The sequence below is a fragment of the Thamnophis sirtalis genome, unplaced genomic scaffold (assembly GCF_051295495.1).
Source record: "Thamnophis sirtalis isolate CommonGarterSnake01/CBP01778 unplaced genomic scaffold, rThaSir2_p1.2 scaffold_8, whole genome shotgun sequence".
Classification (NCBI taxonomy): Eukaryota; Metazoa; Chordata; class Lepidosauria; order Squamata; family Natricidae; genus Thamnophis; species Thamnophis sirtalis.
In genome coordinates, this window is record NW_028261388.1 from 3,593,191 (window position 1) to 3,618,455 (window position 25,265).

The 25,265-nt window shown below is 45.7% G+C and overlaps 1 protein-coding gene across 1 annotated transcript in view; it reads left to right on the top strand.

Annotated features, from left to right (window-relative positions):
* The window catches only part of LOC148044267 (retinal guanylyl cyclase 2-like), a 28,095-nt gene extending 13,156 nt beyond the window's left edge, over positions 1-14,939 (top strand). Inside the window, exons 8-18 of the mRNA XM_087722027.1 lie at positions 11-187; positions 1,343-1,499; positions 2,137-2,286; positions 5,883-6,031; positions 6,980-7,143; positions 9,044-9,236; positions 12,153-12,327; positions 12,444-12,542; positions 13,062-13,156; positions 13,719-13,804; positions 14,846-14,939. Of these exons, the coding sequence (XP_087578153.1) occupies positions 11-187; positions 1,343-1,499; positions 2,137-2,286; positions 5,883-6,031; positions 6,980-7,143; positions 9,044-9,236; positions 12,153-12,327; positions 12,444-12,542; positions 13,062-13,156; positions 13,719-13,804; positions 14,846-14,939 (1,539 nt within the window). The remainder of the gene's footprint in view (positions 1-10; positions 188-1,342; positions 1,500-2,136; positions 2,287-5,882; positions 6,032-6,979; positions 7,144-9,043; positions 9,237-12,152; positions 12,328-12,443; positions 12,543-13,061; positions 13,157-13,718; positions 13,805-14,845) is intronic.
* Positions 14,940-25,265: the final 10,326 nt, after the last annotated feature.

The window sequence follows — 25,265 nt, forward strand, 5'->3', positions numbered from 1 at the left end:
TTCTCTGCAGATGAGGGAGTTACGCCATGAAAACGTGAACCCGTTTCTAGGACTTTTATCCGACACGGGCCTCTCTGCGGTTGTGATGGACTTCTGCTCCAGGGGAAGTCTCCAGGACTTGCTACAAAACATGGACATAAAGCTGGACTGGATGTTTAAATCATCCCTTTTGTTGGATTTAATTAAAGTAAGTCTCCCTCTAATTTCTTGATTTGCTGTCGCCGCAAGGTTCTACATTTAGGCAAGGAAAACGAAATGCACAGGTACAGTATAGGTGGTACCTGGCCAGAGGTGGGTTCCTACCAGTTCACACCTATTCGGTAGAACCGGTTCGTCAAATCTACCGAACCGGTTATAGAAGAGGTTCCACCAGTGGACCCGGAAAGCAGGCCACTCCTACAGAAGAGCTTCCAAACTTTTTTGAAACCCACCACTGGTCCTTGGATATGATTATTCTACACTATCATGCTCCTATTTATAAAACTCAGTGCCTCTGTGAAAGGTAAGGATGACTACTGCGTTTGTGGTGCAATCAGAACATTGCGTGCGTTGAAGTTGTTTTAACGCACACCAAAGATGCCTTTTAAAAAACAAGTGTACATCCTATTCTTATGCATGCCAGTGCAGTGTGTGAGGGAATTTAAGGTGGTTCTGACAAGTGTCGTCGGCATCTTCATATCCGGTCACATGGGTGGCAAGCCACTCCCATCCGGTCACATGGGCGGCAAGCCACTCCCACAAAGGAGGCCACACCCACAGAGTAGGTCCGAACAATTTTTGAAACCCACCACTGTACCTGGCTCAATAGTAGTAACTGTGAGAGGGACCTTGGAATCCTAGTGGAGAACCATTGAAATAGGAGCCAGCCGTGTGCAGCAGCTGCCAAAAAAGCCAACACAGTTCTAGGCTGCAGCAACAGAGGGAGAGAATCAAGATCATGTGAAGGGTTAACACCACTTTATAATCCCTTGGTAAGGCCACACTTGGAATACGGCATCCAGTTTTGGTTGCCACGATGTAGAAAAGATGTGGAGACTCTGGAAAGAGTGCAGAGAAGAGCAACCCATTCATCCCACCTTTGCTATTTCCCCCCTTTTTTGGGGTGGGGTAACTTCCCCCTTGTCTCCTTTTGGTATATAAGTGTGAATCCCAGTATAATTATCTAAGTATTTATCGTTTTCAATCTCTTTTTCTTCTTGTTCTTCCTTCAATCCTTTTTCTTTCTCCTTTTCTCCTTCTCCTTGTTCTAGATGTTCTTCTGAAGGTTAGTTCATTTTTTTTCTTCCGCGTTTCTTCTATTGGCCAAAGAGGAAAATGCCCAAAACTTTTTTTTCTTTTCCAGGGCATGAAATACTTACACAACCAGGACATTATCCACGGGCGCCTGAAATCTCGCAACTGTGTGGTCGATGGACGCTTTGTGTTGAAAATCACTGACTATGGCTCCGGTGAGCTAATCACAGCCCAGGGCATCTCCCAGAATCAGGCCTCTGCAGAAGGTATCTCTCTTTTTCTCTTTCTGTCTATTTACTGGGAGTCCTCGACTTACGAACATAATTGAGCCTCAAATTTCTTTTTTTTCCTCAATCTATTTTTTTTATTTTTAAACATAAAAATTAAAAAAAAACACCAATATTTTAAAATAGCAATAGCAGTTAGACTTATATACCGCTTCATAGGGCTTTCAGCCCTCTCTAAGTGGTTTACAGAGTCAGCATATTGCCCCCAACAACAATCCGGGTCCTCATTTTACCCACCTCGGAAGGATGGAAGGCTGAGTCAACCTTGAGCCGGTGAGATTTGAACTGCTGAACTGCAGATAGCAGTCAGTTGAAGTGGCCTGCAGTACTGCACCCTAACCACTGCGCCACCTCGGCTCAAGGAAAAGGATCTCATCCATTACATACAGCATGTCTTTTGGTTACAAGTGTTTTTGCATCCATATTCTCAAATAACATTTACAATCGCAGATTTTTTCATCTAGTATAACTAAACACCTCACTTTCATTGTACGATGTATCTACAATTACAGTTAGTATTATTTTTTCCCAATAAACCTAATTCCCTTACATTCTTGATTGTCTGTTTAATAACAGTATACCTTTATATAACGACAGATCCCAATCTTTTTTCCAGAATTGCTCTGGACAGCTCCTGAATTACTGAGAGAGCCCGAAGTGAACCCCAAAGGGACCTTGCAAGGCGATGTGTTTAGTTTTGCCATTATTCTGCAAGAGGTTATTCTCCGAGGGCCTCCCTATTGCATGATGGAACTGACAGCTGAAGGTGAGCTACTGTCAGTCCTGCCCCAACTCAGACGTTTAGAAAAGAGAGACTCTCGACTCCGTTTGATTGAAGTGATAGGTTCTTTTGCTAAAGTTGGCTGTATTGTCTTTTTGATATGTAGTGCTACCCCTCTTTTACTTTGACAGGCAAGTGTCATGTATAAATTTCCATTTTTTGTGTTGTTTTTCAATGTGCACTTCTTGTAGACATATTATATCTAATTTTAATTTCTCTAATTTATTAAATGTCCTTTTCTTTTTCATTGCCGAATTTAGTCCATTTATGTTTACTGAAATCATTTTTATCCCTTCCTCCATGTCTTACTTATTTGTGGGTTTAGTTGATGTAGTTGTTCTTATCTCCCTTCGTTCTTTCACCTCCTTTGCTCTGCCCATTCTCTTAACGCTCTCTCTTCCTGCTCTTTACTTAGCTCTCTTAATTCTTTCTCTTTCTCTTCTTGATGCTTAATTCCTCTTTCCTCTCTCAATTACCCTTCCTCTTGTAATCCAAAGTATTGTTCATAAAATAACTCTGCTTTATCTATCGTGTTCAATCTGTGTTTTTGCTCCTGCCAATTCACTAATATCCCTTCTGGGGTTAGCCATCTGAAATTCACTCCTTTTTTAATCAAATATTTGGTCAGGAATTGATACTCTATTCTTAGGTCTCTGTTATGACCCCCCCCCCGCCGTACGGTGAGTCACGCCGACACAAGATTACTGCTAGACAATTTATTCACAGTAAATTAACACACCGACAAGACTTTGGCAGCAACCCAGACTTCCACAGATAAGAAATACACACAAAAAGCTTCTCCAGCTTTAATATAATAGTTGAGTCCTGCAAACAGCCTCCTCCCAAAGTCTCTTCTTATATACTCTCTTGGGAGGAGCCTAATCACAACCACCTGGGCCCAATTATCTCCTTTGTCTCTGTAATTGCTGCCGCCGTTTATCCGCCCGTCTCTGCCGGCCAGCCAGGGCCAATTCCCTCTGCACCTCGCACTGCTCAAGGGCCTGACGTCTTCACCACTGCTCCAGAGCCTGACATCAGGAACACACTCCCTTTGGCTTTCACCACTGCTCCATGCCTCAGGCGCCTCCTGGTGGCCAACTAGCCTCTCTGGTCCTTGCTCGGAGTCTGAACCCTGTCCAGGGTCCTCCACATCTTCCAGAGCCGACTCATAGGGCCCCTTGCTGTCGGAGTCTGTTTGCAGCTCCAACAGCTCCTGCTGGGCCACAACAGGACTCTAACCTTTCTTGGTACTTGCTTCAACACCAATATCTCTCTAGATTTATAGGTTCTTTTGCTAAAGTTAAGTGGTTGCAGCGAAAGCAAAGCCGTGGCCTCCCCCATCAGTGTCCAATGGGATGCCTTTTGGATGTTTTGGGAAAGGCTAAGATTTTCATTGCAGTTTTCCATTCGGATACCCAGCCAGGTGTCCTTGGAGGCTGGTTCATTCTGGTTTAGCACATCTGCTTCTCGTCAACATGTCACCCCTCCTGCCGTTTGTCTCCTGATTCCCAAGCCCACATGTTACTACTACCCAGTGGTGAAATTCAATTTTTTTTACTACCGGTTCTGTGAGCGTGGCTTGGTTGGCATGGTGTGGCTTGGTGGGCATGGCAGTGGAAGGATACTGCAAAATCTCCATTCCCACCTACTCTGGAGCCAGCCGGAGGTGGCATTTGCCGGTTCTCCGAACTACGCAAATTTTCTGCTACTGGTTCTCCAGAACCTGCTGGATTTCACCCTTGCTACTACCCCAAATTCCTTCCCCCCTCCCTTGCAATTCATGGCAGGACACCAGCGAAGTGAAGAAGCTGAAGATGGCAGACCTGGCAGCTATCTTGCTGTTTTGAAAAGTTTTTTTTAGCAGCTCCTAAAGTCCTCTCTTAACATCACGTCCTCGACTTACGGCCACCATCAAGCCCCCAAAATTTTCATTCATTCAAGCAAGACAGTTGTTAAAGTGAGTTTTGCCTGATTTTACAACCTTTCTTGCCACGGTCGTTAAGGAAATCAGTGCAGCTGTTAAGCGAATCATTCAGTCATTAAGCGAATCTGGTTCCCACACACACACACTTGACTTTGCTTGTCGGAAGGTTACAAATGGTGATCCCATGACCCCAGGATACGGCGACTATTGTGAACACCTGCCGGTTGCCACATGTCTGAATTTTGATCACATGACCATGGGGATGCTGCAATGCTTGTACATGACTTTTTTCAGAAGCATTGTGACTTTGAACGGTCAGTAAACAAATGGTTATAAGTCAAGGACTACTTGGAGCTGCCTGTAATTCAGAGCTTCAGCACCAAGGACAGCATCATAACGGTCTCTTGAAGCTTTGTGTCTTCTAAGGAAGGGTTTCCCAACCTTGGAAACTTTAAGACTGGTGGACTTCAAGTCCCAGAATTCCTCAGCCAACCATGCTGAGAGGGCCTGATGGTAGGACTGGCCCTGAAGCTTCCTTAAAACAGGCCTCTCCATCCTTGGCAACTTTAAGACTTCTGGACTTCAACTCCCAGAATTCCTCAGCCAGCCATGCCACTTGGCAGCTTTAAGAGTGGTGGACTTCAACTCCCAGAATTCCTCAGCCAGCCATGCCACTTGGCAGCTTTAAGACTGGTGGACTTCAACTCCCAGAATTCCTCAGCCAGCCATGCCACTTGGCAGCTTTAAAACTGGTGGACTTCAACTCCCAGAATTCCTCAGCCAGGCATGCGGAGGGCCTAATGGAAGGCCTGGCCCTTCCTTAGAATAAGGCTCTCCATCCTTGGCAACTTTAAGACTTCTGGACTTCAACTCCCAGAATTCCTCTGCCAGCCATGCCACTTGGCAGCTTTAAGAGTGGTGGACTTCAACTCCCAGGATTCCTCAGCTAGGCATGCTGAGGGCCTAATGGAAGGCCTGGCCCTTCCTTAGAATAAGGCTCTCCATCCTTGGCAACTTTAAGACTTCTGGACTTGAAGTCCCAGAATTCCTCAGCCAGTCATGCCACTTGACAGCTTTAAGACTTCTGGACTTGAAGTCCCAGAATTCCTCAGCCAACCATGCTGAGAAGGCCTGATGGTAGGACTGGCCCTCAAGCTTCCTTAGAACAGTCCTCTCTCCATCCTTGGCAACATTAAGACCTTCTGGACTTCAACTCCCAGAATTCCTCTGCCAGCCATGCCACTTGGCGGCTTTAAGACTTCTGGACTTCAACTCCCAGAATTCCTCAGCCAGGCATGCTGAGGGCCTAATGGAAGGCCTGGCCCTTCCTTAGAATAAGGCTCTCCATCCTTGGCAACTTTAAGACTTCTGGACTTCAAGTCCCAGAATTCCTCAGCCAGCCATGGCCCTGAGGCTTCCTTAGAACTGGGCTCCCCAACATTGGCAATTTTAAGACTTCTGGACTTCATTTCCCAGAATTCATCTCTTCGACAACTGTGTTTTCACATGCCTTTAAGTTGTACATTGAATTAACCCGTTTTCTGTGTCTGAGAAATAACGCAAAGCTATATCGCCTGTCCTCTTGGGAAGAGAAGAGTTATTAGCGCGTGAACCTCTGATGAAAACAATCCTTTTTGGGGATTTTTCTTTGGCCCAGAGATTATAAGCAAACTGAAGGACCCCCAGATGTTGTTTCGGCCAAGTGTCCCGCTGGAAAATACCCCTTTGGAATATATCCAGCTGATGAAGCAGAGCTGGAGTGAAGGGCCCAGTCGAAGGCCGACGTTTGACAAGATCGTTGAACAGGTTAATATATTTATTATATGGAGTTATTTATTATATCGAGAGACGGTTTGGCCCAGTGGTTAAGGCACCAGGCTGGAAAGCAGGAGACGGTGAGTTCTAGTCCCGCCGTAGGCATGGAAGCTAGCTGGGTGACTGGGCCAATCACCAGGAGACAGTGAGTTCTAGTCCCACCTTAGGCATGAAAGCCAGCTGGGTGACTTGGGCCAATCACCAGGAGACTGGGAGTTCTAGTCCCACCTTAGGCATGAAAACTAGCTGGGTGACTTTGGGCCAATCACCAGGAGACGGTGAGTTCTAATCCTACCTTAGGCATGAAAACTAGTTGGGTGACTTTGGGCCAATCACCAGGAGACTGGGAGTTCTAGTCTTACCTTAGGCATGAAAACTAGCGGGTGGCTTTGGGCCAATCACCAGGAGACAGTGAGTTCTAGTCCCGCCTTAGGCATGAAAGGCAGCTGGGTGACTTTGGCCAATCACCAGGAGACAGTGAGTTCTAGTCCCACCTTAGGCATGAAAGGCAGCTGGGTGACTGGGCCAATCACCAGGAGACTGGGAGTTCTAGTCCTACCTTAGGCATGAAAGCTAGCTGGGTGACTTTGGGCCAATCACCAGGAGACAGTGAGTTCTAGTCCCACCTTAGGCATGAAAGGCAGCTGGGTGACTGGGCCAATCACCAGGAGACTGGGAGTTCTAATCCCACCTTAGGCATGAAAGTTAGCTGGGTCACTTTGGGCCAATCACTAAAGAGACAGTGAGTTCTAGTCCTGCCTTAGCCATGAAAACATGGCTGGCTGGGGAATTCTGGGCATTGAAGTCCATGGGTCTTAAAGCTGCCAAGGTTGGAGACCTCTGGTCTAAGTGGATTTTGCATTGAGAGAGAGGAGGGCTTTTCTTTCTAATCAATGCACCCCAAAATCCATCCCCAATTCCTTTCTTTTTCTCCCCAAGTTCAAAACCTTCAACAAGGGGAAACGGACGAACATCGTGGACTCCATGTTGAGGATGTTAGAGAACTATTCCAGCAATCTAGAAGAGTTGATCAGAGAGAGAACGGAAGAATTGGAGGTGGAGAAAGAGAAGATGGACAGACTCTTGTCTCAAATGCTTCCGTTGTAAGTGCAAAGCATTCAGCCTAGTCCCTCAGGTGGTCCTCGACGTATGATGACCATCGGGACCAGGATTTTCTTGGTCAAGCATTTTAAGTGAGTCTTGCCTGATTTTTGCAACCTGTTTTGCTATGGTGGTTATTAAGTAATTCATAAATAATTAGGCCCCCACAGTCCGTCCAGCCCTTTGATGCTGGGACTGGTTTTAAGTCACTTTTTTCAGTGCTGTTGTAACTTCACTAAACAAATTATTGTAAGTCAAGGATTCCCTTTATTGTGTTATGCCCTCCAGATTCTATCTCGATCTCCATCTCCGTCTCCATCTCCATCTCTATTTCTATTTCTATTCTATATTCTTGTGAAATTCCCGTGGGTCGACCATGAGGCCAATGTTGAGAAAAGACAGGAGACGAACTTTCTCGAGATGGAGCGCCCCAGATTGGGGGTCTGGTAGCCCCTTTTCATTCCATTTCGCATGCCGTTCCATTCCGTTCTGTTCTATTCTATTTCTACTATTCTATTTCTATATTCTATTCTATTCTATTCTATTCTATTCTTCTATTCCTATTCTTGTTCTGTTCTGTTCTATTTTCTCTTCTCTTCTCTTTTATTTCTATTTCTACTATTCTATTTCTATATTCTATTCTATTCTATTTCTATTTCTTTCTATTCTATATTCTATTCTATTTCTATTTCTCTTGTATATTCTGTTCAGTTTAGTTCAGTACAGTTCTGTTCTCTTTTATTTCTATTTCTACTATTCTATTTCTATATTCTATTCCATTCTATTATTCTATTCTATTTCTATTTCTTTCTATTCTATATTCTATTCTATTTCTATTTCTCTTCTATATTCTGTTCAATTCAGTTCAGTTCTGTTCTTCTCTATTCTCTTTTATTTCTATTTCTACTATTCTATTTCTATATTCTATTCTATTCCATTCTAGTATTCTATTCTATTTCTATTTCTTTCTATTCTATATTCTATTCTTTCTGTTCAGTTCTGTTCTGTTCTCTTCTCCTTTATTTCTATTTCTACTATTCTATTTCTATATTCTATTCCATTCTATTATTCTATTCTATTTCTATTTCTTTCTATTCTATATTCTATTCTTTCTGTTCAGTTCTGTTCTGTTCTCTTCTCTTTTATTTCTATTTCTACTATTCTATTTCTATATTCTATTCCATTCCATTATTCTATTCTATTTCTTTCTATTCTATATTCTATTCTTTCTGTTCAGTTCAGTTCTGTTCTCTTCTCTTTTATTTCTATTTCTACTATTCTATTTCTATATTCTATTCCATTCCATTATTCTATTCTATTTCTTTCTATTCTATATTCTATTCTATTTCTATTTCTCTTCTATATTCTGTTCAATTCGGTTCAGTTCCGTTCTTCTCTATTCTCTTTTATTTCTATTTCTACTATTCTATTTCTATATTCTATTCCATTCTATTATTCTATTCTATTTCTATTTCTTTCTATTCTATATTCTATTCTATTTCTGTTCAGTTCTGTTCTCTTTTCTTTTATTTCTATTTCTACTATTCTATTTCTATATTCTATTTCCTTCTATTATTCTATTCTATTTCTATTTCTTTCTGTTCTATATTCTATTCTATTCTATTTCTATTTCTCTTCTATATTCAGTTCTGTTCTCTTCTATTCTCTGTTCTGTTCTATATCCTGTAGAATAGAAGGAATTCCGGGAGTTGAAGCCCACAAGTCATAAAACCCCGGGAACTCTCTGAGTTGGCTTTCACCAGATCTGTGCCAATATGGCATTTCCAATAAAGCTGAGGAATCCGCTTGCCTCGGAGTTTTGCTGGCTATGGATCTATTACTCGGAACCCTGACAAGAGCCATTGTTCCCCCACCCCCACCCCTGTCCTCGTGCCATTTCAGGCCCGTGGCCGAAACGCTGATCAGGGGAGCCTCCGTGGAGCCAGAATACTTCGAAGAGGTCACCATCTACTTCAGCGACATTATCGGCTTCACCACCATGTCCGCCCTCTGCGAGCCTATTGAGATTGTGGGCCTTCTAAATGACCTCTACACTCTCTTTGACGCCATCATCGGCCATCATGATGTTTACAAGGTAGGCCCTCATCCTCCACTTTTCCTCAAGAGCCACGTGCGATTGTCTTCTTTGGATTTTCACTTTTTCCATCCAGCTAACAACCTTGAGATTTGCTGGTATCTCCCCACCCCCACCCCCGCTGAGCCCAGGTTGAATCCTGCTTAGATGTTGTAGACGAGGACCAAACCACATCAAAAGACAGAACAGGACAGAATAACTGAGCTGGAAGGGGTCCTGGAGGTCTTCTAGTCCAACCCTCCTACTCAAGCACGAAACCCTATATGGCTAACTGTTCTGACCGCCCCACCCCCCCTTCATACACCAAAGCACTCCGAGACAAAGATACTTCAAGGATTTATTAACACAGAGACTAGACCTTGGCAGCAATCCAGCACAGACTGACCTTGGCAGCAATCCAGCCTGCCAAGCTAGCCACGATAGCTTCTCCAGCTCTTAGTAAATACGTTGACTCCTGTGACGACCGTGTGGAAAGCCATTCCTTTTATAGTCTTGAGAGGAGCCTAATTACCACCAGCTGAGTTCAATTATCTCCTGTAACTGCGTAACTGTTCCTTACGCCTATTAGCTCTTCATTGTCGGGCATCCAGGAACAACTCCCTTGGCTCCTCCCCACTGCTCCAATGCATGACGTCAGGATCACTCTCCCTTGTCTCCTCCCCAGTGGTCCAAGGCTCAGGCGCCTCCTGGTGGCCAACCAGCCTCTCTGCGCCCTGCTCGGAGTCGGAACCCTGTCCAGGGTCCTCCACATCCTCCAGAGCCGACTCATAGGGCCCCTCGCTGTCGGAGTCTGGTGGCAGCTCCAATGGCTCCAGCTAACCTTGTTTTCCTCGGGTGCCAAAAGCGTGCGTGCACGTGTCCACACCCATAATGCAATGCTCCCCCATGTGCTCCACCCCATCCGCAAGCTCCAACAAGCAACTGGGTGTCACAAGGCCGGTGGATTGCGCAAGCGTGCGCAGCGTGTGCGCACAAACAGGATGCGCGGCCCTGTGAGCAGCGTACCGGTAGCGACTGTAAGAGCATGCAATAGCAATAGCAATAGCAGTAGACTTATATACCGCTTCATAGGCCTTTCAGGCCTCTCTAAACGGTTTACAGAGAGTCAGCATATTGCTCCCAACAACAATCTGGGTCCTCATTTTACCCACCTCGGAAGGATGGAAGGCTGAGTCAACCCTGAGCCGGTGAGATTTGAACCGCTGACCTGCTGATCTAGCAGTAGCCTGCAGTGCTGCATTTAACCACTGTGCCACCTTGCCACCACTGGCCTGCAGAGACGGCCCCATAGTTCCACCCTCACGGTCCTATATCATTTCAGAGAAACAGTTGTCCAATGTCTTCTTCAAAACCTCTGATGTTGGCGCACCTACAACAAAAATGGAGCCAGCCTATTTTTATTTTATTTTTATCTTCTTTTTTTGGGTAAAAATATGGTGGATTATGCAAAATATTCTCAAAAAGAGGATAAAGCTTACTCCTCAGTTATTCTTGCTAGGTATAATCACAGACTGTACAGTTATAGAGACTAATTTGATTCTGAATTTAATAACGGCAGCAAGATTGTTGGTGGCGCAGTACTGGGAGAAGGAAGAATTGCCTACAATCCAAGAATGGACGTTAAAAGTAACAAACTTAGCAGAGATGGCTAAAATATCAGCGTATCTCAAGGATTATTCAGATGAGAAATACAGGCTGGAGTGGAGAAGATGGACTGGTTATATTCAAAATAAATACGGGACTAAGAAACTCCAGATAGCTTATGAATGAATGAGCAAGGAATGTCACAATTTATCTAAAGTTAGCCTTACAGAAGGGGAGTTAAAATACAAGCGAGGGATGACGCAAAAGTTAGTTAGTTTATTTGGGGTGTTAGGGGGGAGGGGGGAGGGGGGATATATAGTATGTGTTAGATTTTAAAGTAATAATAACAATAATAGCAATAGCAGTTAGACTTTTATACCGCTTCATAGGGCTTTCAGCCCTCTCTAAGCGGTTTACAGAGTCAGCATATCGCCCCCAACAACAATCCGGGTCCTCATTTTACCCACCTCGGAAGGATGGAAGGCTGAGTCAACCCTGAGCCGGTGAGATTTGAACCGCTGAACTGCTGATCTAGCAGTCAGCCTGCAGTGCTGCATTTAACCACCGCGCCACCTTGGCTCATAAGTAACGTGACTGCACTTGTATACTGTTGCTCTTTAATTTCACTGTAAAAATAGGACAAGTTGAATATATTAATAGATTGTAGAAATACACCGAAGGGAGGAGTAGAGGGATAGAAGAAAGAGGGGTAGAGAGGGTGGGAGAGAGGATGGGAGGGAGGGTGAGAAGGAAGGGAAGGAGTGGATTGGGAGAGAGGAGTGGTAGAGGGAGAGGGGAAGTAGGGTAGAGGGGAATGATGGAGGGAAGAAGGGAAGTTGGAGGGGGGTGAAAGAAAGGATGTATGGAGGGTCGAAGTGGTACATTGGGTTTGTATTTTTGGGGGTATTGTTGACAAGAGGAATGGCTGTGTTTATTGTTTAATGTTATATGGCCCCGGTTATGCACAGTATATATGTGACTGTACAAAATGAAAATGGAAAATAAAAACACATTTACAACTGGGAAAAAAAAAGTTAGTTAGTTTATTTTAGTATATGATTGCTAAATGTTTATACCCTGAATTTACTCTGGGAGATTGTAGGGGGTGGGTGGGAGGGGATGTGGGGTTGGGGGGAGGGGATGTGGGGTTGGGGGGAGGGGACGAGGGAGGGAAGGTATATAATTGTAAAACTCTTTAAAACTTTTAATTTAAAAAAAAAATGGAGCCAGCCTGATGCTCAACCACAGGAAATATCACCCAGCATCAATCTCGGTGCCTCACTTCCGGCTCATATTTTCCCTTAGAAACGCAAATGATGTTTTCATTTCTAGGTGGAGACCATCGGTGATGCTTATATGGTGGCATCGGGGCTCCCCAAACGCAACGGCCACAGGCACGCGGCTGAGATCGCCAACATGGCTCTGGATATCCTCAGCTCAGTGGGAGCTTTCAGAGTGAAACATATCCCGGATTTGCCGGTTAAGATACGGATGGGACTGCATTCAGGTATCAAGGTGTATCTCTTCCCATCTCCCAGTTGCAATTTTTCTAGCATCTGGTAGCAAAACCCAGATCCATCTGAAGTATTATTATTATTATTTTTAATCCTTTTATTTCCCTAGGACCCTGTGCTGCAGGAGTGGTAGGCCTCACCATGCCCAGGTACTGTCTGTTTGGAGACACGGTGAATACGGCTTCCCGAATAGAGTCGACCGGATTGCGTAAGGATTGGGTGTTGTGTCAAGGAAATGTTGGCATGGAGTTGCAGGCGAGGTCCTTGATCCAAAATTTGTCTGTGGGTGGGTGGGGGCCGACCAGTTTGGACCAGTTTGGTAGTGGTTTGGCGGCCTGGGTCACCGGAACTGTGAGTGACCCAGGCCTGACAGGAAACGGGATTAGTTAATTCTGCTTTCCTCCTTCTATTTCTCTCTTCTTTTTAAACATATGGAGTGGTGGGATTCAGACGGTTCGGTACGGTTTGGGCGAACCGATTGTTAAATTGCTGGCTGGCCTCGCCCCTTCCTGTCTTGGCCCTTCCAGGAGTCTCCACACTCCCCGTTTTTGCTCCCAGAGGGATGCAGGAGGTCGAGTGCTGCCTGCCACGCCTGCCCATCCGGTCATTAGGGTAGAGAACCGGTTGTTAAATTATTTGAATCCCACCCACCATGTACAAGACTCGTGGAAGGGATGGTTTTTGCCTTTTCTTTCTTGGTTAAAAAAAAACCAACCAAAATTTTCAGCCTACAGGATTCACATCAGCCAAAATACCATGCGGATCCTTCACAATCTCAAGGAAGGTTACAAAATGAACTTCAGAGGGAAGACAGAACTGAAGGTAAGAAGGCCGGACGCCCTGCAATCAGTGGTGGGATTCAATTTTTTTTTTTACTACTGGTTCTGTGGGCGTGGCTTGGTGGGCGTGGCATGGCTTGGTGGGCGTGGCAGGGGAAGGATACTGCAAAATCCCCATTTCTTCCTGATCAGTTGTTCGCATTGTTGTTTTTGTCCTTTTCTTTTGAGTGGTGAAGGATTTTGGGGAATGGGTTTTTTTTTGGAAATGGATTTATAAGCCATGGTGGTGCAGTGGCTAGAATGCAGGCTGCTTCTGCTGACTTTCAGCTGCAAGCAGTTTCGGCAGTTCGAATCTCACCAGGCTCAAGGTTGACTCAGCCTTCCGTCCTTCTAAGTTGGGTAAAATGAGGACCTAGATTGTTGGGGGCAAGAGGCTGACTCTGTAAACTGCCTAGAGAGGGCTGTAAAAGCACTATGAAGCGGCATATAAGTCTAAAGGCTATTGCTATAAAACATAAGTGATTTTAAAATAATAATAATAAAAAGCTACTATTCTTTTTTAAAATACCTATACTATTGGATTTACACACCCCTTTTTTAAACAGGGCAAAGGACTGGAAGACACCTACTGGTTAGTAGGCAAAAAAGGATTCACAAAAACCCTTCCTCATCCTCCAGAAATAAAAGCTGGGTAAATATTACTGTGGTGAGCAATCAGCCAGATGTTCAGACTGGATTTGGCATTTTTATCGACCTATCGAGTCCTTCCCAAGAACCTGGGACAGGCAGTTGCTGTTTGAAGGTCTTTAAAGGTATCGTTGCAAGTAAAAGAAGGAAGGAAAGAGAATGATAGAGGAGGAAAGAGGAGGGAAGGAGGAAAGAGGAAGATAGGAGAAAAGAGAAGGGAAGGGAAAGGAAGAGGACAGGAGGGAGGGAGGGAGGCAGTGTGGGATGGATGGATGGAGGAAGGGGGAGGAAAGGGGGAGGAGGGAGGGAGGAGAGTGAAAGGGGATGGGGAAGAGAATGGAAGGGAAGAGCAACTAAGGAGGAAGGAAGAGAGAGAGAGAGAAAAGAGAAAGAAAGAAAAGAAAAAGAAGAATGTGAAAGGGAGTTGAGGATAGAAGGAAAGGGAAGAGGAAGGGAGGAAGGAAGGAAGAAGAATGGGAAAGGGAGGGGAGGGGAGAAGAGAAGGGAAGAGCAACTAAGGAAGGAAGGAAGAGAGAGAGAGAGAGAAAAGAGAAAGAAAGAAAAGAAAGAAAGAAAAGAAAAAGAAAGAAGAATGAGAAAGGGTGTGGAGGATAAAAGGAAAGGGAAGAGGAAGGGAGGGAGGAAGTAAGAAGAATGGGAAAGGGAGGGGAGGGGAGAAGGGAAGAGCAATTAAGGAAGGAAGGAAGGAAGGAAGAAAAAGAAAGTAAGAAAAAAGGAAGAGAAAAGGAAGAATGAGAAAGGGAAGGGAGGGGAAGAGGAAAGGAGGGAGGGAGAGTGGAAGGAAGGAAGGAAGGAAGGAAGGAAGGAAGGAAGGAAGGAAAGGGGAAAGGGAGGAGAGGGAAGGAGAGAAGTAAAGGGAAGGAAAGAGGGAGGGAGGGAGGAAGGGACAGAAGGTGTTGTAAATCAAGGACTAGCTGTAGTAGAGGGTCCTCTGACATCTTCCTCACCGTGCTCCCATTCTTTGAGGTTCTCACGGGCCTCCTCACCTGAATTTTGTCCTCCAATTGCTCCTCCTTCTTCACAGCCAACCCTGGCAAGAGATAATCACCCGAGAAATTAAGGCTGCCATGAAGATCTCCAAGCGGAAGTTCATGGACCAGCACAGCCGAGAGCTGTAAAATGGGTACAGAGAGGAGGAAGACTTGCTCAACCTCCAAACCCTTCCTCCCTTTTCTGAGAAACCGGCCTTAAAAGCGTTTGACCGCAATGAAATATCAATTGAAAGCATTCGACGGTGTCGTGTGGGATTCTTGAATTATGCCCTGGTGGTGGTCAGTATGTGGCTTTTGTGGGTTGAGGGATTGCGAGGGAAACTGGGAAGGGAAGAAAAGAGAGAGAGGACCTAAACCAATGATGCCCTTCACAGAATAATAGAGTCGGAAGAAGGGACCCCGGAGGTCATCTAGTCCAACCCCCTTGGTCAGGAAGAATACAAGGAATCCATTTTTGGGAAACAGAATTTTAATACAAGACTGAAGATCGACAAGACAGACCCAGCTAGTCCTCGGCTTATGACCACAATTGGGATCAGAATTTATGTTGCTAAGTAAAGTGGTCGTTAAATGACTCGCACCATTTTTTTTAGCCATTTGTAACCTTCCGAACTGGCTTCCGATGAGCAAAGTCAATGGGAGAAGCCGGCTCCCCTTAAAGACCACACAATTAGCTGAACAACTGGAGTGATTGGCTTCACCACCATAGCAAAAGAAATAGTTCTAAAATCATGCCTCACTTAACAACCACTTAGCAATGGAAAGTTCGGGCTCAATGGTGGTCATAAGTTGAGGACCCACAGCCATTTGTTTTGTGAACATTCAAAGTTACAGCAGAGCTGAAAAAAGTAACTCGTGAGCGTTTCCCACAATTACAACGGTTTCAGCATCCCCGTGGATCCAAATTCAGACACTTGGCAATTGACTCATATTTATGACAGTTGCAGTGTCCCGGGGTCATGTGATAAGAGCCGAGGTGGCGCAGTGGTTAAATGCAGCACTGCAGGCTACTTCAGCTGACTGCAGTTCTGCAGTTCGGCTGTTCAAATCTCACCGGCTCAGGGTTGACTCAGCCTTCCATCCTTCCGAGGTGGGTAAAATGAGGACCCGGATTGTTGTTGGGGGCGATATGCTGACTCTGTAAACCGCTTAGAGAGGGCTGAAAGCCCTATGAAGCGGTAGATAAGTCGAACTGCTATTGCTAACTGCTATTGCTAGGTTGATTCGGTTAACAACTGTGGCAAGGAAGGTCGTAAAAATGGGAGGAAAATTCACTTAACAACCTCTCATTTAGCAATAGAAATTTTGGGTAGCATTCAGCCGGTTCGGACTGGTCCGCCCACCCTACGTAGCCTTGTTTTCGATGCCGCGCGCATGCGTGCACGTCGCATGCGTGAGCAAAGGGCATGTGTGGAAGGCTGCACACACGTGCAGAAGGCCCGCGCGTGCACAGTTGTGAACCGGTGGTAAACCTAAGGGAATCCCACCGCCGGTGGCCGTATGTCGAGGACTATCTGTCTTGGGGGATTCGTTCCCAATTAATTTTGCTTCCCAAATGAAGGCATCACCATCTCTGACCAGTAGGGGGCAGGCTGGATGCATCGGACAAGGACCCAATTTGCATGTCACTTGTGAACCATGTGGGATGGATCACCTGCTGTCAATCATTCCCTGGCCAAACATTTTCTCCCTTAAACTTTTTTTTTAATTGAAAATATTTGAAAAAAAAGGCTTTTACAAATATTTACCTCCCCCCCCACCCTTCCCTCCCGAACCCAACCCCCCCCCAACTTCCCCCCCCCCAACTTCCCAGAACAAATACAGGGTATAAATCTTTAACGAAGATGTTCTAAAATAAACTTTTAAAAAAGTTAGTATCATCTTCCATTTGTGTTTTAGCTCCTCTTTTGTTAGGCTAGCTCTAAACAGATTATATCATTCCTCGCTTTTTCAGTCATAAACTATCTGGAGTTTCTTAGCCCCGTATTAATTTTGAATATAGTCAATCCATCTTCTCCACTCCAGTTTATATCTCTCATTTTGAGTGGTCCTTGAGATATGCTGATATTTTAGCCATCTCTGCTAGGTTTGTGACTTTTAATGTCCATTCTTGAGCCAAGGTGGCGCGGTGGTTAAATGCAGCACTGCAGGCTGACTGCTAGATCAGCAGTTCAGCGGTTCAAATCTCACCGGCTCAGGGTTGACTCAGCCTTCCATCCTTCCGAGGTGGGTAAAATGAGGACCCGGATTGTTGTTGGGGGCAATATGCTGACTCTGTAAACCGCTTAGAGACGGCTGAAAGCCCTATGAAGCGGTACATAAGTCTAACTGCTATTGCTATTGACTGATATCTGGAGTTCAGCGGTTCAAATCTCACCGGCTCAGGGTTGACTCAGCCTTCCATCCTTCCTAGGTGGGTGAAATGAGGACCCAGATTGTTGTTGGGGGCAATATGCTGACTCTGTAAACCGCTTAGAGAGGGCTGAAAGCCCTATGAAGCGGTACATAAGTCTAACTGCTATTGCTATTGACTGATATCTGGAGTTCAGCGGTTCAAATCTCACCGGCTCAGGGTTGACTCAGCCTTCCATCCTTCCGAGGTGGGTGAAATGAGGACCCAGATTGTTGGGGGCAATATGCTGACTCTGTAAACCGCTTAGAGAGGGCTGAAAGCCCTATGAAGCGGTATATAAGTCTACTGTTATTGCTATTGTTATTGCTATTGCTAGTAGGCAAATCTTCCTTCTTCCAGTATTGCGCCACCAGCAGTCTTGCTGCGGTTATTAAATGCAAAATCAAGTTAGTCTCTATAACTGTACAATCAGTAGTTATGCCTAACAGGAATAACTGAGGGGTAAACTTTATCCTTTTTTAAAGAACATTTTGCATAATCCACCATATTTTTACCCCTTAAACTTTCCTAAACTCATCCTCCCGGACAGTATCGGCTTTCTCTTCCTCGCTCTTAGGCAATCCTTCCTCTCCGTTTGCACGCTGAGTAACAGACGAAGGCTCCTTGTTAAAAACCCGACTTTGGAATTCTTGGCATTTCTTAGGGATGAGCATTCCTTCCCCCCCCCTCAAAAGCTGTAAAACATCTGGAACCGCTGGACAGAAATCTCTCTGTGGGAAGCCTGGCAGCCTTGCTCACAGCCGGCCAACTCAAACCGGCTTCAGCGAGTTTCCAAGGGATTGTAAGACGCACTCAAGATGGATTTCCCTCTTCGGGGAGTCCTCGACTGACAACTGCCTCATTTAGTGGCGGTTCGGGGTCACGACGTCGCACTGAAAAAAAAGGGCAGTTTTTCACACGTTCGTTGCCGCGTCCCCGTGGTCACGTGATCGGAATTCAGACCCTTGGCAACTGACATGTACTTGTGACAGTTGCGTGTTTACCTTTCGCAACCTTCTACCAAGCCGAGTCAATGGGGAAGCCAGATTCACTTAACAACGGTGTTGCAATCGCCAGGAGACAGTGAGTTCTAGTTTCGAGCTAGGCAGGAAAGCTAGCTGGGTGACTTTGGGCCAATCACCAGGAGACGGTGAGTTCTAGTCCTGCCTTAGGCATGAAAGCCAGCTGGGTGACTTTGGGCCAATCATTAGGAGACTGGCAGTTCTAGTCCCGCCTTAGGCATGAAAGCTGGTTGGGTGACTTTGGGCCAATCACCAGGAGTCTGTGAGTTCTAGTTCCGCCTGAGACATGAAAACCAGCTGGGTGCCTTTGGGCCAATCACCAGGACACAGGGAGCTCTAGTTTTGCCCTAGGCATGAAAGCTAGCTGGGTGACTTTGGGCCAATCACCAGGAGACAGGGAGTTCTAGTATTACCTTAGGCACGAAAGCCAGCTGGGTGACTTTGGGCCAGTCACCAGGAGACAGGGAGTTCTAGTTTTGCCTTAGGCATGAAAGCTGGCTGGATGACTTTGGGCCAATCACCAGGAGACAATGAATTCTAGTTCCACCTTAGGCATGAAAGCCAGCTGGGTGCCTTTGGGCCAATCACCAGGAGACGGAGAGTTCTAGTCCCGCCGTAGGCATGAAACCCGGCTGGGTGACTTTGGGCCAATCATTAGGAGACGGTGAGTTCATGCCTTTGGCCTGAAAGCCAGCTGCGTGAGTTCTAGTCTCACTTTACACTGAAATTCCCAAGTGCCACCATTAAATCCCAGCTCCACCCTTTGGCCCTCTGGAATTTACTTTGCTAATTCATCGGTTTGGGGTTCAAATGGCTTGCAAGCTATTCAGCGGTGAGGAGGAATGAGGAAGGATGGAGGGAGAAAGAAGGAATTTAATTTTCATTTCAAGCTTTTAGGGCCCCAGCCAAAAGAAGCTCTCAGTTAGTTTACAGTGTTATCAAAACAACAGTTATTCACGTCCTCCGACTTCTAAAATATTGAACGACGCAAGGAAGAGGAGGAGAAAAAAGCAGAATCTTACTGCTTTCCCAATGTTTGAATGACTCACCTGGAATGGAAGTGATTTGCTTCTGGTTGGGTTTTAAGACTTGGCCGGGTGACAAATTTGGTGACCGAAACCCCTTCAGAGATGCCCAAATATGGCCAGGAAGTTGACAGAGTCCACAGAAGGACAGTTTGGGGGGTTCAAGAAGATCTTCTCTTTCACTTGAGCCATTGATTCCCCCCCAAAATATCTAGATTGCATCAAAATTAACCTGGAGATGGTGGGTACAGGTGTTCTCAACTTACGACCACAATTGGAATCAGAGCTTCTGTCGTTAAGAGGTGCACTCACTAAGCAAGTCATATTTGCTGCTGCGATTAAGTGAATTACAGGTAGCCCTCGACGTATGGCCACCTTTGAGCCCAAAACTTTTGTTGCTCAGCGAGGCAGTTGTTAAATGAGTTTTGCCCCATCTTACGAGTTTTCTCACCCCATTCGTTAGCGACGGGGTTGGGAAGCGGATCTGGATTTCCCGTTGACTTCGCTTGTCGGAAGGTCACAAAAACGGGATCCCGCAGAGGCGGCCTTCACATAATTGAACAACCGGTTTGCCTAGTGCAGAACTGGAAATGTGAGCGATGGCGTGTGCGGCTTCGAACACGCGGCGATTTTATGCACCCATTTTCCAGCACGCCTTCTCGGGCAGCCGTGGTAGAGCGTGCGAAGCGTGGAAATCAGCTGGGTGTCCGGGTTCCAAATAGTATCCAAAATTAAATCAGGGTCCGAGGCAAAGGATTCCTCAAAGTTCCAATTGATGAAGAGAGCCACGTTGGCACATCTGGGAAAACCCGAATCTGAAAGCTTCCCGGTTTCCCCCACCCATTGAAACTTCAAGATCTTGCCCCCCACAGCCACAAGTCCATCACATGGTCCAATCTTCCAATGCCACGCTGGCAGCTTCCGCCCATCTAATTCCGGTCAGGTCCAGAGGTAAAAAGACAAAAGATGACCTTGGTTTTCTAGAAAGAATGTTGTTATGGCTACATGTCATCTAATTGCATACAGTCCCATTTTCCCACAATAGAAAATGTATAGTAGAATAATAGAAAGTGTGGCAGGCCGAAGATCCAAAATAAAAGATGGCTGCAAACCTGACACTGGGCTTATATGACCCCGGGACACTGCGGCCGTCATAAATACAAGTCAGTTGCCAAATGCCTGAATTTTGATCCCATGACCATGGGGATGCTGCACTGGTCGTAAGTGTGGGAAATGGCCATAACTGACTTTTTCCCATGCCGTTGTAATGTTGAATGGTCCCTAAACAAACTGTTGTAAGTCGAGGGCTATCTGTGCGTGGTTGTTAAGTGAATCGGGCTTCCCCTGTTGACTTTGCTTGTCGGAAGCGGACTGGGACGTTCGTTAATAAATGGGACCCTGAAACTGTCGACAATACATGCCAGTTGACAAGGGAACTTGAATAATGATGATGTGATTCGCTTAATAAGTGCTGTGATTCACTTAACAACCACGGCAAAAATATATTGTAAAATTGGGCACGTCTCACCTCGCAACTGCCTTGCTTAACAGGAAATTCTGGTCTTAGTTGTCGCTGTAAGTTGAGAACTCCTGCCTTGGGAAGGGGGTTAGTCTAGAAGACCTCCAAGGTGCCTTCCAACCTTCAGGTTCTATGATTGCATCTTTCCATTTGGCGATATTCAAATGTCCTTTTTTACGTTTCCCTAAGAGAATTGGTCCCACGTGCCAATTTTTGCATCATTCTTCTATCCATTAAATCCATCCATGCTTCCGAAAAGAATCCAATTGTTTAGGCTTTGGGAGTTGTGTTTATTTTCGGCCATGCGTGGAAGGCTTAAGTGTGCATTTTTAACAACAAGTTTTCTAAACAGCTAGAACACAGCTGCCGTTCTCCTCCACTTCTGAATTTCCAAATCCCATTTCTAAAATTCCGTTGTCTTGTCTTCATACATTCATGTACATCATCCAACTGAATAACCGTTTCCATGGAATCACACATTCATTCAGAGTGTTGCGACATCCCCCCCCCAAAAAAGTGATCCGTTACCTTTGCCAAATTCTGACACATAACTCGCTCATTTGCACCCTTTGCAACCTGGATGAAGAATTCATATATTTGGAGCCTTTTCCAGTGGCATCGATATAGGAATAAAAACTCTTCTGTATGTATGGTTGAACTGGGTGAAGTGACAGAAAAGATAGGATTTATGGCCAGTACAGGAAACAGTTCACATTTCCCTGTGTGTTGTGTGTGTGAGAGAGAGAAACAGTGAGAAAAGAGGAGAGAGAAAAGGGAAGGAAAGAGGAAGAGAAGGAGAAAGGAAGAGGAGAGAGGAAGAATGAAAAAATAAAGAGAAGGGGAGAGAAAGAAGGAAAAAGGGAGAGGAGAGAATAAGAGGGCAGAAAAAGAGGAGAAAGAAAAGAGTGAAAAAGATGACAGAGAAGGAGAGACAGAGAGAAAGGGGGGGAGAGAGAAAAGAACAAAGAGGAAAAAGAGGGGAGAGAGAAAGAAAGAAAAGAGAAGAAGAGAGAAAAAAGAGAGAAACGAGGACATAGAGAGAAAAGGAGAGAGAGAGAAGAAAAGGATAGAGAAAAAGAGGAAAAGAGAAAAGAGAGAGACAGAAAGAGAAAGAGGAAGAGAAAAGAGAAGGACGTAGAAAGAGAGAAAAGGAGGGAGAGAAAGAGGGAGAGAGAGAGAGAGAGAGAGAGAGAAGAGATTGGTGTAGAAAACCAGAGACGGTGAGTTCTAATCCTGCCCTATCAATGAAAGCCAGCTGGGTGACTTTGGGCCAGTCCTCTCTCAGCCCAACCCACCTCACAAGGTTGTCGTTGTGCGCGAAACAGGAGGGGAAAACTGTTGGATATGCTCCCTGCCTCAAGTCATTTGCAAAAATAAAGTTTCAAAGTTTCAAAAATAAATAAAGGCGGGAAATGAACCAATGAAAATAAAAACAAAGAAATCAAATAAAACCGGAGGCAGGAAGCATCTGAGATGAAAGCAGTGGTGGAAGGGGAGTGTGTGTGTTTGTTGTGCAGGATTTACACAGGAAGGTGTAACGTTCTGCCAGGAAAGGAAATAGAATCAGAATAGAGCTGGAAGGGACCTTGGAGGTCTTCTAGTCCAGCCCCCTGCTCCAGCAGGAGAACCAAGACCTGTGATAGGGGAACCTATGCCACGCAGGTGGTACGTGGAGCCATTTGTTAGCCAATCACCAGGAGACGGTGAGTTCTAGTCCTGCCTTAGGCATGAAAGACAGCTGGGGGACCTTGGGCCAATCACCAGGAGACGGTGAGTTCTAGTCCCGCCTTAGGCAGGAAAGGCAGCTGGGTGACTCTGGGCCAATCACCAGGCGACGGTGAGTTCTAGTCCCGCCTTAGGCAGGAAAGCGAACTGGGTGACTTTGGGCCAATCACCAGGAGACAGTGAGTTCTAGTCCCGCCTTAGGCATGAAAGGCAGCTGGGGGACTTTGGGCCAATCACCAGGAGACGGTGAGTTCTAGTCCCGCCTTAGGCATGAAAGGCAGCTGGGTGACTTTGGGCCAATCACCAGGAGACGGTGAGTTCTAGTCCCGCCTTAGGCATGAAAGGCAGTTGGGTCACTTTGGGCCAATCACCAGGAGACGGTGAGTTCTAGTCCCGCCTTAGGCCTGAAAGGCAGCTGGGGGACTTTGGGCCAATCACCAGGAGACTGTGAGTTCTAGTCCCACCTTAGGCATGAAAGGCAGCTGGGTCACTTTGGGCCAATCACCAGGAGACGGTGAGTTCTAGTCCCGCTTTAGGCATGAAAACCAGCTGGGGGACTTTGGGCCAATCACCAGGAGACTGTGAGTTCTAGTTCCACCTTAGGCATGAAAGGCAGCTGGGTCACTTTGGGCCAATCACCAGGAGACAGTGAGTTCTAGTCCCGCCTTAGGCATGAAAGGCAGCTGGGAGACTTTGGGCCAATCACCAGGAGACTGTGAGTTCTAATTCCACCTTAGGCATGAAAGGCAGCTGGGTCACTTTGGGCCAATCACCAGGAGACGGTGAGTTCTAGTCCCGCCTTAGGCCTGAAAGGCAGCTGGGTGACTTTGGGCCAATCACCAGGAGACGGTGAGTTCTAGTCCCGCCTTAGGCATGAAAGCCAGCTGTGTGACTCTGGGCCAATCGCCAGGAGACGGTGAATTCTAGTCCTTCCTTGGCATGAAAGCCAGCTGGGGGACTATGGGCCAGTCCCCCCTCTCTCAGCCCAACCTACCTGGCAAGGCTGTTGTGGACAAAATAAGAAGATGGGTTGGGCTACATTTGCCACCTCGAGTTATTTGCAAAAATAATAAAAGGCTGGATACCAACTGAATAAAGAAATAATAAAGACCCCATTGAAATAACCCCTTGGAGACGTCCGGGTGAGGTTTGACGATTCCCAGACGGATCGACCGGTTAAACCTACAGTAGGAAAGATCATTTCAGGATCCCCTTTTGAACTGGTTCAGCCTCTCTTCTTCCCATCCTTCCAGCTTAAAAATATTCCCAGCCTCCGCTCAACTCTCAGGCCGGATGAAAAATAATCGCATGATGTTTCTTGTCTCCAAGCTGGAGTTCATAAAGTTGTCTTAGGACAAGTGACTAATATCAAAACATTTTGGCAAAAGCAGTCCAAGGAAGGCCAGTTGGCAAAAAAAATGGAGAAATGGGAAACGGTGTCGTCAGCCATAGGAGCTGGGATCACAATAAAACCTTCCGTTTTATGGTGGGTTATGCAAAATATCTTTAAAAGAAGGATAAAGTTTACTCCTCAGTTATTCTTACTAGGTATATGTACTGATTTTACAGTGGTAGAGACTAACTTGATTTTGCACCTAATAACGGCAGCAAGACTTGTTGGTGGCGCAATACTGGAAGAAGGAAGACTTGCCTTCAACTCAAGAATGGACATTGAAAGTCACAAACTTAGCCGAGATGGCTAAAATATCGGCATATCTTAAGGATCACTCAAATGAGATATATAAACGAGACTGGAAAAAATGGATTGACTATAATATACAAAATAAATACGGGACCAAGAAATTCCAGTTAGCCTATGCTTAAGATCAGAAATGATTTAAATTGTTTAAAGTTAGTTCGGCAAGAAGAAGCTAAGGTCAATGTAGAAGGTCATTAATTTCTTTATTTCTTTTTTCTCAATAGATTTTAGACTGTGTTTGTTAGAAATCCATACCGTGTAGGGGTTCTGGGAAGTCGGGGGGGGGAAGGAGGAGGGGGGTTGGGGGGGAGGATGGAGGGAGGGAGGGGTATATATTAGGCTAGACAAGAATTTGGTGGTAAACTAGAATTATTTTGACACGCAAAAAATTGTACTTCGATGTCTCACTGATTGAGGAATGATGAAATGTTTGTTTTAAAAGATATAAAAAGACCTTCTGTTGTCAGCCAAGTTGGAAAGCCATTTTAATCCCCCCACACACACATCTGGATGGCCTCTGGGGTGGTGGGGGGGCGTGATCTCAATCACGGCCACCTGAGATGGATTTCCTGGGCAAACCGAGGTTATAGGCAGGAGGCCAAGTGTGACATCAAAGAGGTTTTCTTTGGCTTACACGTACAGATGAACAGAGTTGGAAGGGACCTTGGAGGTCATCTAGTCCAAACCCCACCCATGCAGGAGACCTTACACCATTTCTGACCAATGATAATCCAGTCTCTTCTTGAAAGCCTCCAGGGATGAAGCTCCCACAACTTCCGAAGGCAACTTCTGTTCCTTGACTTGATGGTTCTCACTATCAGAAAATTCCTCCTTGTTTCTAGGTTGAATCTCTCCTTGTTTAGTTTCCATCCATTGTTCCTTGTCTGGCCTTCGGGTGTTTTGGAAAATAGCTTGACCCCCTCCTCTCTGAGGCAGCCCATCAAGTATTGGAAGGCTTCTATCCTGTCTCCCCTGGTCCTTCTCTTCCCTAGACTAGCCATGCCCAGTTCCTGCAACCGTTCATCGTTATGTTTTAGCCTCCAGTCCCCTCATCATTTCAGATTAACCGC